Below are 10,980 nucleotides of genomic sequence, written 5' to 3' on the forward strand. Positions count from 1 at the left end.
CTGTCAAATTTTCTTTAATCTAGATCTTCATCTTCCGTGAACGTCATCATATCAGCCTCTAAAGGAACAATGGTGGGCCGCCCATGTGCACATTGAAAGGGCAAAATGCACTTCTCCAATTGCAGTATCAAGTACTCCATTTCGGCCTTTGAAAGCAAATCTCCAAACTTGACGCTTTGGCGACATGCGGATGATATTAAAGACTCCGAAATTGCCAGCGGTATATTTGACACATCCTGGACCCAGTTCCCCGTCATAGTCACTTGCTTTTCTCCTTCTTCCATTTCCAGAATATGTTGAAGAAGAAGTAGCTTGAGTCTTTGCGGCTGCGTTTCGTGCAGCAAAGCTCGAGGTAAATGGGTCACAGTGCATTTTCGATTTCCGAGAACATAGCTTATTCCAAAGTTTCGGAAAACATCTTCATAGCGTACGAAAGACGTCTGTTCTTCTTTGGCGAGCGAAAAGGCCATCGTCTCGTCGCATCGGATCCGGAGGTCGCAGCTGGGATCGCTCATAGCAGTGATATATTCTCGAAAAAATTGCTCCACTTGTACTCTCTCATCACAAGCATGCTGGTCCAATATGAATAGCAGGGACCCCAGTTTTGCGAGGATGAACTGTTTCAGAACCTGGTTCACAACCTTCAACGTGCCTATATCCTGTTGCGAGACATGAACAAGAGGAAAGTCCACAGATGGCTGCGAAAAGTCCACAGATGGCTGTGTTTCTTCTTGCGTAGAGTCAATTTCTTCTCGTGTAGATTTCCTTATCCTCTTGGGTGATCCCCTCTGCCCCTCATTATATCTCTTCTGTCCACCCTGAGCCAAAACCTTGGCCAAAACCTTTGCCAACTCTTCTTTTAGAAAACGAAGAGCATCCGCTGTATCTTGTGCTTGTACATGAAAGCAGTATACTGGATGCAACCTCAAAGAGCGGCCAAAAACGCTCTGCCGTCCCAAGCCATACCCATGACTGGCAAATATTCGGTTCACCTGACTCTGCAAAGGCACATGTTCGCCATTGAGAAAAACAAACTGGAGTTCTGATCGGTGCGAGCTTTGAAGACAGAAAGATCCTTCAACGGAGCACGGGGTCGATTTTGCCAGAAGAGAAACCATATTCTTTGCAGAGAGCCGAAAAAGACTCGAAAACTTTTCCAGCACAGAATCGCAGGCTTCAACGCTAAACATCCGAACGAATTCACCCTGCTCGAGTAGATACACTTCGGCCTTCACGTGGGGAGCACAAAGGAGCTCAAAAAAGACGCTTTTCATCTTCTGCCGGAGCTTGTCTGCTTTCCGGCGTGCGTTCTCAAGACGAACTGGCATACTGCCGAAAACCCGGCTCACCATAACTTGGGTGCCGGCAGCCTCCAACAGGTCTAATTGGAAAAAAGAGCTGAGCACCCTTAACAACTCCGGAGGACACAGACGGCCCAAACAGACACAATTCTCCTGCTGCGCTTGTGTTTTCGACCGCACAATCACACTGCCCGAGCAAACAGCAATCGAACTTAGCGATTCGCCCCGTCCGCCTGAAGACGTGTGGTACCGTTTTCCCACAAGAGGTAGGTCCAGCGCCTCGATTCCATGCCCGTTATCTTCCACGCAAACACTGAGCGAGGCGAGATCGATTTTGACCCGAAGAAAAGACGCCTGTGCATCTAGACTGTTGTGGACTAATTGCCGAACCACCGTTTCCACGGAATCGATCACCACTTGCGACCGGAGCGTTTGGCGGGTCTTGCCGCGGAGTTTCCGAATCGGCATTCCATGCTTTATTTTGATAGTTCCAGAAAGAAGAGATGGGAGGGAAGACTCCGAGTCACCGATCGGGTCTATATGCATGCCTCGGAATCGAATCTTGCTCCGAACCACCAAAAGCTGACCCGGACTTTCTATTTCGGTGCAGAAAGCCTGTACTTGAATTCTTTATACGCCAAAAGCCCACAGGCACCCATATTTTCTTTTCCTTCCCCCACACAAACGCCAAATCTTGTGTCCAGCCAGGTCTTATCTTGCTGCCCTATACACAGGAGTCTTTGCTCTTCTTCTTCTCCATGAAATCACACGAGGACCATCTTCTGAAAGGGTCCACGGTTTCCACCGGGGAATCGCTATTTGCCGGATCTGTGTCGGGCGCATTAGCACGGTATGTTTTTTTTCCGCTTGCTCTGGCAGTTTTTCTCGCAGTTCTCTCTAACTTTCAGCGCTGTCACGGCTCCTCTAGACACGATCAAAATCCGCCTCCAATTGCAGCTGATGCATGGGACAAAGACGCCTGTTTTGAAGTTGGTGGCACAGCTTTTGCGCCGCGAGGGCGTTTCGGCCTTGTGGAAGGGCAATGTTCCGGCAGAGATCCTCTACATTCTCTATGGGGGATCGCAGTTTGCGTCGTATTCCGTGCTAGACAAGGCGTTCTGCCAGATCCAGAGCGACTTCAACGTGGACTTGCCGCTGCTGTTCCACTCGCTCTTTGTTGGCTCGGGCTCCGGCCTTGTCAGCACGTTGGTGACGTATCCGTTTGATTTGCTTCGGACGCATTTGGCGGCGAACAACACGAAGCTGTTTGTGCCCATGACGGCGAAATGCCGGGAAATATACGCCAACTTCGGCGTGCTTGGCTTTTTCTCGGGGCTCCGCCCGTCTTTGCTCACCATAGTCTCATCCACTGGTGTCTTTTTCATGACTTACTCCGTCGCCCGAGACGCGGCCAGATGGGCCAAAAAGGAAATGGGGCACGAGGTTTGGGGCGTGGAAGCGATATGTGGCTTTGTGGCGGGGACAGTATCGAAAGCAACTACTTTTCCGCTCGACACCATTCGAAAACGCATGCAGATATCCCACCGGAAAAGAGTCCGGGAAATGTTGGTCGAGCACTGGAAATTGCATGGGCTTCGGGGGTTCTACTCGGGATTTGGCGTGAGTCTTTTGAAAACGGCCCCAACCAGCGCATTGTCAATGGCCATATACGAGTACACCATCACTGCCACACGGAAGGTGAGAGCTTTCTAATTTATTCATTGACCACGTCGACAAGAACAAAGTGCAAGACTGTAACCTGAAGCGGTCTTTAATAGAAACTAATAGAACACGGCTTTGTATAATTCATAGGATATGACTTGGTGTGAGAAGAATAAGGTTTCGTTGAACGTGTCCAATAATCACTCGTAAAGTGATTGAAGATCGCATTGGGCCCGATTATACCTGGATCTTGGTCCGAATGTAGTTAGCCTTCAACAGTATGAAGATGCCAGTCTCAAAGTTTTAACTACTTCCTTCAATGCAAGTGACATGAACATTATCTGATATTCAATTATTTATGGGTCTAAAATGTTTTTTAGAGTTATATGGGGCATTAGGATTCTGATTTTAACTACAGGCAATGAATGCAGAGATTTAGGAGTAAGAAAGTGTCTGATTAGATCAGTTATTCTGTGCATCTAATATATATGCAAAAGGCACTTCGAATCCCAACTTACATATGTTCAACGTGTGTCATCATTACTATTTTCTTTTATTCTCTTACTTGTATTCTTATTAATCTTTTGCCTATTACCCAGAGTTGCTTGTCCATCCCAAATGACGTTCTTCATGATCTATCTTTTACACCGAACATTAACGGTTTCTCTTATAGTCTCAAACTATCCTCATGGAAAAACCCATAATCGCAAGCATGCGACTTCCTGAAATACCTGAAACAAATCAGCTACGTCTTCTTCTTCTTCCTAAAGAACTTGAAACAAATACTCTCCGTCCTCTTCTTCTTCTTCCTCCTCCTCTTCGTTTGAGCTGGCTTCCTCCAGTGAGCTTTGATACACATGGATGCCATTGTCGTCATTCCACTTTGTGAAAGAACTAGGCAGAATGTATTCACGATCGGCGTCGGAAATGGCAGAGCCATTATTTGTATTCGAGCCGTACGAAGTAGCTTCGCTTTGGTCTCCATTATGGATGTAAAGCGACTCCAGATTGGCCAAGAGGTTGTCGATTCTTGTGTTTTTGCGAGGACCTGCCTGAATGGAAGACTCGACAGAATCGGTATGTGTATGTTTAGGGAAGTTTTGGGGGGTCCTTTTGTGAGATTTTTAGATCTATAGGATCTTTCGGGCGCTCTGTCGCTATATCCGAGCTCTTTGCAGGTTTGGAGCTGCTGTTTCCACCTCCACTCTCACCAAGCTGGTTTTTTATGTACAGTGGGAGATTTTGCCCCATAACAGACAGTTTCCGAGCCATCGGCAGCCTCACTTGGTCTGCCATTGTTCCGTTGAGAGTTGTGGCCGGGTCTTGAACAGACGCCTCTTTCCTTATTGTTTCGGGCGGGTGTCGCTGGCTTTTCTGATTCGAGAGCTGGAATCGGCCACGGTACCGTTTGAGTTTGTCTGCCAAGGCAGCTTTTTCTGTCTTCACAGGCACATAGACGTTGTTTTCCAAATCTGTGACCTTGGTCACCACATTGACGGTGCTGACGGCAGTTTCAGGCGGCTTCAGAAGACTTTTATTAGGCAAATAGTGCATTAGTTCGAAAGAAAGGCGCCGCTCGTTGGAGGTGAGATCCGGAACTTCTCCGACAGGCCACGTGTCTTCTGTTTTTTCCACTTTTCCGTTTCCATTGGCATTTTCTTTGTCCTGGAGCTGGAATTCGGAAAGCCCCAATTGTTCTATTTGGAGACAAATGTCTTGGTAAAGAGCGGAGTCCGGCGAATACGCCGCCTGAAGCAATTGAAACAACTTTTGGTCGTGGGCAAGCCGGGAATCCTCGACTATATCGGCGAATATCTCGTCATGGGTGCAGATTTTGTGGCTGGCTATAAAAGACATGACGATAAGATTTGGCAGATGCAGTCTTATCGAGGCGATTGAGTAGGAACGCATAGGTACAGGTTCAGCAGAATCAGTAGGATAGAAGAAAAGAAGAAAAAACAAAGCTATTGGTGAAGTATTAGCTTAGAATCTGAACACTTTCAAACTTGGCGAAAACTTTAAAGAAAAAAAAATTGAAATAATTTTCTAACATCTAGTTTTTTTAGATCTGTACTATCAATTACATTCGAGTCTTCTGCTACAGAAGTGAAATTCGCTCGTACTTTCTGTTATCTTGATTCTATACTCCCTTACTAATGTTTTTGGTCCTTTTGTTTGCCCTTTTGGGACAGGTGGTAATTTTTCGAGTGACCAAGGAAACTACAGACATCTCTTCGATGATAGTTGGATGAATTTAGACCGATTTCTTCAATCAAGAAGCTGCGGCCCTAATTCTTAGGTTAAATTGTGATCCTAATTCCGTGTATTCACTTGTTACTTTTTGTATCTTTTCATCTTTCAGGGACAGCTTTGCTAATTATTGATAAGTTCTTGTGCAACAATGCCTTTGATAGCTAAGCAATTCCTTTACAATTTCAATCATTGCTTAATTTTAAAAATTAAAATTAGTATAAGCATAACTGACAAGAGTATGATCTAAAGATACGGTATTTTATTTGTATATGGACAGAAAATTTAGAGATGCTGCTACATTTTTACAATTTGCTTTTCTAGGACGTATTGAGTAGAGGTTGTATTAGCTATGTAGTTTTCTATCTTAGATTAGAGAGGGAAGATCATTCTTTGAAGACTCTCGTGCTCAAGAACAAGCTTTGCTTTGGCCAATTGAGCTCTGTTTGAATCTCTAGAGGAAGGACGAGAAGATACTTCAGAATGAGGAAGGCTCTTTCTTACTTGAGTTTCGAAAGCTCTTTTCTTCAATTTGTAGTCCATCTCCTTCATCTTGTAGTCCATTTTCTTCGCTTTATACTCCATTTTCTTCATCTTCAAATCCATCTTCTTCATTTCAAGGTCCATTTTCTTCATTTGATAGTCCATTTTCTTCATTTGATAGTCCATCTTCTCCATTTTCGTCTTCGTCTTCGTATGAGTGGAATCCGTAGGCATTTTGAATTTCTCCTCTTCTTCCACTGGTTCTTTTATCTCATTTAATTCAATGATATCATGGTTCGCTGCAAACCGAACTCTTTTTTCTGTTTCTGGAATAGATACTGTTTGTTCACTAGGAGAGCAAAGAGGTTTCCAGCTTACCAAAGCCGTTTCTTCAGTTGAGGTCTCCATGTTTTCGCCAGCTTCAACAAAAGTTTCCTTTTCGTTGGCTGGTTCTTCACCAAATCCAATTGAGCAGAATACATTAGTTGAGGCCGCAATTTCGGCAAAGCTTTTGTTAGAGAAGCTAGGTCTTTTAGTTTCGTTCTGAATTTCCATTTTCATGGAGTTCAATTTCCGTCTTCTAGCAACAGTAATGAACCCGTCAGAGTCTGGATATTCTTTGCCTTTGGCAAAATGAGTTGGAAAAACCATTACTACTGGAGAGGATTGAAAGGATTGAGATCTGGTTTAGAAGACAGTTCAAAGATCTAAGTAAGATCTGTTTCAGAATCAGTTAGAAGATCTGAAGATTCTGAAGAGGTAAGGGGTGCTTTTGAGACTTAGGAGAGTAGATTTCACTTCAATACTAGGTGGTTCTGTCTTTGATAAAGAAAGAAGCTGATTGAGGTGAAGAAAAAAAATACATTCTTGAGGGAAATGGAGTTTAATTTATACCCCAGGAGAAGGTGAAAAGATTCCACTTTTTTGCTATGGAAAGTAAGATTTATGGTCTGCTTTCGCCGATTTGGGCCATAATTGCAAGATTTGTAGTCGGCCGCACATTTTTCTGTCTGCTGTCATAGTTAAGAACGAGCATACAGAAATAAACATGGGAAACTCAGCATACACAAAAAATGCAAAAAAGAAATTCTCTATAAAATGAAAGTGCTAAATAATTGACAAACGGAAAACTTGACGTCTTCCACCTTAACATCTTAATTTTAGTTCACTTTCGCCAACTGAGAATTTATCTTTCGTGTTAAATACTTTGCGAATCATTCAAATAATTTTTCTTTGTGTTGAACTGGTTCGCTACTGTATATTTACCATTTAGAATACATATTTGCAGTTATTCTAGATTATGCTTGGGCTGAGGACGATATAGATGACGACACAGGCAGATTAGTATAGCGACAATGTCGCATTTGAGTTATGGTGTATGGGTTTTTTGAGCTAAAACTGTACGGGTGTTTATGGAGGTACGGGTCTTTTATTTGTGGTGTATGGATGTTTTCCCTATTTGGTGTACGGGTTTAAATCCTGTTTGTGTAACCCCATTGCATTTGTGTAACCTCTGTTTGTGAACATCGTAGTTGTCGTCTCTTCACCTACAGGTCAATAATTGCAAAAGCGGTAAGAGGGCCAACTGTCTTTCTCAAAATGAAAATTCTTTGAACGATGCAACTAAATCTTAAATTGTATTTTTGTGTGAGAGTCAAGTAAATAATTTTTCAACAGCCTCTGATCTTCAAAAGTAGATTGAGGAAATCTTTAGTCTGCACGTGAGACGTAGCTTTAAAATTAAACATGTTATTCAGAAAAGAAAATAACAGAATATTAAATTACTACTTCTGTAAAGAGTATTGCTGAATTGTAGGAGTGCAAACAATTGCAGTTGAAACTTTTCAAATACCAAGTTTTCTTTATTTGATACCTTCTTTGTAGTTTGCCATAGTGGAAAATTACCATCTAATAATTTTATTCTTCAGTTCAAATATTACATTTGCATCTTTATATCCCAAGGTCAATAGATCATGTCTCCAAACAAGTTCTGTTTAGGAAAATTTATTTCGTTTGTATGATTTGATATATTTAAATATTGTACTTATAGGTCACATTAGTGATAATGGGGACAACAAATAGCCATTAAATACAATAAACCGCACATTAGAGGAACATGTCACATAGTTGAAGTCACCACAAGTTGAAATCACCACAAGTTGAAATCACCACATAGTTGAAAACCACAAGCTGAAATCACTTGTAGATCAACTTAACTACACTAGCAGTCATTCTCTTACTATAATACATTCATATCGATCATGCCTTGGAACCTACTGCCATAATTCATGCCTTGGAACCTCCTGCCACAATCTTGCATTAAGACTTTGCCGCGTTCATCTCCTGTTGAACCTCACGAAGAATGTCCGGATACCACCGGGCAGCCACGTCTGGATGAGACTTGATTCTGTTACGGAACACAGCGTGTCCCACCGGATGCTCGGCATCGGGCGCAAACTGGAACCCGGCATCGCCCCATCTTTTCTCTTTCTCCCCGGACCCGTTTTCAATCTCGTCGTCTCTCCTGTCACGCTCTTGCAAGATCTCCTTTGGAAGAGCCAAGGCGGTCTTGCGCGAGTCCAAGTCTATCGTTTGGAAAAGGGGAACCGAAAGACGAGTGCCGGAGCCGGCTTCGGGGATCAACACCCGGTGGATCGTGGCTCTGCAGACTCCGCTCGAAATCGCCTCGAGCGTCTGTCCCACGTTCACCACAAGCGTGCCCGGGACGTTTTCCACAGTGATCCACTGGCCCTGGAAGTTCTGCACTTGCAAAGATGCGTGGTTGGTCGCCTGGAAAATGTACGTGAGAAAGTCCAGGTCCCGGTGTGGCCCGCAGCCTTGTCCAGTGGAAGGTGTGTCTTCGAGAACATGCGATTGGGCACTGCTGAGTTGTTTTGTGTCCGGGTACGCCACGATCTTCATTTTGCACTGCTGGTTGGGCTTGAAAAACCTGTCGAACGCCGTGGGGTCAAGCCCAAGCGCCTCGGCCACAAGGCGGCGGAACTGCGTCGCAAGCAGCGTCATTTGGGCGATGTAGTTGGTCACCACGGGCCGGAAGTCGGGCACGAGAGCCTCGTCGGGCCACAAGTTGGGGCCCTCGATCTGGCGGTAGATGGGCCCGTCCTTGGGCGCCGGAAGCTCCGTGGCCAAGTCGATTTGCTCGCGCCAGTCCGTTTGCAGGCTTGTCACCTCGTTGGCCAAGCGGGAATAGCCCAAGAAATGCGGCGAGTTGACCATTTCACACTGGTTCTTGGCGCTCTGCGGAAGAGCGAAAAACGCCTCGGCCTGCTCCCGGATCGCTTGCAAGTCCTTTGCCGAAGGCAGGTCGAAGTTTCTCAAGAGAAGAAAGCCGACATTGACAAGCGCATGGCGGAGCTGGGTAAGAAACTCGTCTTTTGTCGCTGGGTCTTGCGCAAGCGAAAGATCGAGCTCGGGAATTTGCTGGAAGGACATGAATAGTTCAGTCGTAGTTCAGTAGTTCAGTCGTAGTTCAGTCGGTAGTCGATGGGAGTCGACTTGGATCAGTTGATGATGATCAAGATACCCGGATGAAAAATCTAGATCAGTTGATGATCAATGATTGGTGATCAATGAGACTTGTTGACACGAATAGCGAAATCAAAAGTCTGGCACGGCAACGGCTTTATATGAATATGCATGTTCAACGGCTTTTGAGCCACAGTCAGGTGCCATGACAAATTGTGCGACAAGTTTTGCCCTAACAGTGCTTATTAATTAATGCACGGCGTTTTCTCACCCAATGAAAATTTCTTAGCAAACGGCTTTTCTGTTACTAAAGGCTAGTTTGCCGTGCCGAAAATATTAAATAAAAAAAAACTGGAAGTTAATTGGCTGGCTTCGTTCAGAAATAGAACAACTTGGAACAATTGTTGTTCCAAGTTGTTCGGGAGATCAAGGCTGAAGTAACCAGAAGAGGTTATATCTGTAAATAAGTCTAAGACGTAGATCCAAGGCCTGAATTATCACTACATTCAATTTAATTTACCTAAGTGTCAAGATTAAGTGTCGTGTGAGTAAATGCCGGTTTGAAGGGGATAGGTTAGAATACTTGGGGTAAAAGCTAAGTTGGATTAAAAAGATAAAAAAGCAAAATCGACAGACGTTGAGATTTGCTTATTCTAGCTCATGTATGAGAATTGGTATAAGCGCTACATTGGCAACGAAACAATTCAGAAAGAATAAGATGAAAGCATCTAAGGACTCTTTTTCATGAATCTTTCACGTTGGCCACAGTATGCTTTGCTACTGTTGTCTGCAATTTACCGTTTAGATTTGTTCTTATTTTCTATTTTACTTTATTCTAGTAAATACTCTATTGTATTCTCTAGTCTACGTTCTACGTTCTCTATTCTTATTTTCTATCCATTCTCTTTTACTGTTCTTTTTTTCAATAACTCAAAATCGCTCTTACACATCTTAATAATGTAATCTACAAGCGTTGAATAAAAAAAAAACCATCCTGATTGATCATACTCTGTTTGTTCTTAAGCATAAATGTCATGATTGCATTTCTACTGAGTTTGAATTCCATACGGTCGTTTTACACATGATTGTACGGAAAGAATCTGAGCATCTTTCGAATGGCAGATCATATCAACAGCTCAAAGGACAGAAAGGTCCATCTTCTTTTGATAATGTTGAGGTTAGATCAGAATAGTTAAGTCATACGAACTCTTTTTTGATGGTACTTTTCTGGTTTCAGGCATTCTTGTCTACATTATATTGAATACGGAGACAATTCTTAGTCTGAAGTAATTGCTGCTCGAATAGAAAATCGAAGACTATTTACACAAAACCAGAAGAAAATTCAACGAAAATATAGCAAATTACGGATTTCAAACATTAAATACCCATGTCATTTTTTGATGAAAACATGCACCTGGTTTGTTCCAATTTTATGAATGCTTTGGAAAGTTGGTTTCTCACATTTACAAAGAGCAATTTTTTTACAAACGTGAAGAATCTATTTCACGTTCGAACCGCGGCAAAGGCTTGTTTTCAACATTTTGTCAAGGTTCTACGCAAATGAAAGGGATCTTGCGAGCTTAACTATGGGGTGCACGGATGTTCATGTTGGGTGTTTGGGTTTTTAATACACAAATGTACGGATGTTTAGAAAGGTGTATGGGTTTTTATACGGGATGTATGGGTTTATCAAAGGATGTCTGGGTTTTTTCATGGTGCATGGGTGTTTTGAGAGGTACGGATTTTCAAATGAGAGGTACGGGTGCAAGTTCTTTTTGTGTCACCCACCAACCCCCAC

General features: G+C 43.3%; 6 protein-coding genes across 6 annotated transcripts; 1 reads left to right on the forward strand and 5 right to left on the reverse strand. All coding sequences in view use genetic code 12, as the record gives it.

The window, feature by feature from the left end:
* Positions 1-14: 14 nt before the first annotated feature.
* Positions 15-1,847, reverse strand: MLH3 (mismatch repair protein; the record flags this gene model as incomplete). Its single annotated transcript, XM_002618561.2, has 1 exon — positions 15-1,847. The coding sequence occupies one exon, from the start codon at positions 1,845-1,847 to the stop codon at positions 15-17; it is 1,833 nt and encodes a 610-aa protein (XP_002618607.2).
* Positions 1,848-2,059: 212 nt separating this feature from the next.
* Positions 2,060-3,014, forward strand: FOB63_001342 (thiamine transporter; the record flags this gene model as incomplete). The annotated part of the gene is made up of 2 exons (XM_066102154.1): positions 2,060-2,151; positions 2,210-3,014. 2 exons carry the CDS (start codon positions 2,060-2,062, stop codon positions 3,012-3,014), a joined length of 897 nt encoding a protein of 298 aa, XP_065958453.1.
* A 713-nt stretch (positions 3,015-3,727) lies between these two features.
* FOB63_001343 (uncharacterized protein) lies at positions 3,728-3,970 on the reverse strand (the record flags this gene model as incomplete). The annotated part of the gene is made up of 1 exon (XM_066102155.1): positions 3,728-3,970. One exon carries the CDS (start codon positions 3,968-3,970, stop codon positions 3,728-3,730), a length of 243 nt encoding a protein of 80 aa, XP_065958454.1.
* Positions 3,971-4,052: 82 nt separating this feature from the next.
* FOB63_001344 (uncharacterized protein) lies at positions 4,053-4,874 on the reverse strand (the record flags this gene model as incomplete). The annotated part of the gene is made up of 1 exon (XM_002618560.2): positions 4,053-4,874. The coding sequence occupies one exon, from the start codon at positions 4,872-4,874 to the stop codon at positions 4,053-4,055; it is 822 nt and encodes a 273-aa protein (XP_002618606.2).
* A 711-nt stretch (positions 4,875-5,585) lies between these two features.
* FOB63_001345 (uncharacterized protein) lies at positions 5,586-6,347 on the reverse strand (the record flags this gene model as incomplete). The annotated part of the gene is made up of 1 exon (XM_002618559.2): positions 5,586-6,347. One exon carries the CDS (start codon positions 6,345-6,347, stop codon positions 5,586-5,588), a length of 762 nt encoding a protein of 253 aa, XP_002618605.2.
* Positions 6,348-8,015: 1,668 nt separating this feature from the next.
* Positions 8,016-9,149, reverse strand: FOB63_001346 (uncharacterized protein; the record flags this gene model as incomplete). Its single annotated transcript, XM_002618557.2, has 1 exon — positions 8,016-9,149. The coding sequence occupies one exon, from the start codon at positions 9,147-9,149 to the stop codon at positions 8,016-8,018; it is 1,134 nt and encodes a 377-aa protein (XP_002618603.2).
* Positions 9,150-10,980: the final 1,831 nt, after the last annotated feature.

This window comes from Clavispora lusitaniae (genome assembly GCF_014636115.1).
Source record: "Clavispora lusitaniae strain FDAARGOS_655 chromosome Unknown tig00000038_pilon, whole genome shotgun sequence".
In the NCBI taxonomy this organism is placed as follows: Eukaryota; Fungi; Ascomycota; class Pichiomycetes; order Serinales; family Metschnikowiaceae; genus Clavispora; species Clavispora lusitaniae.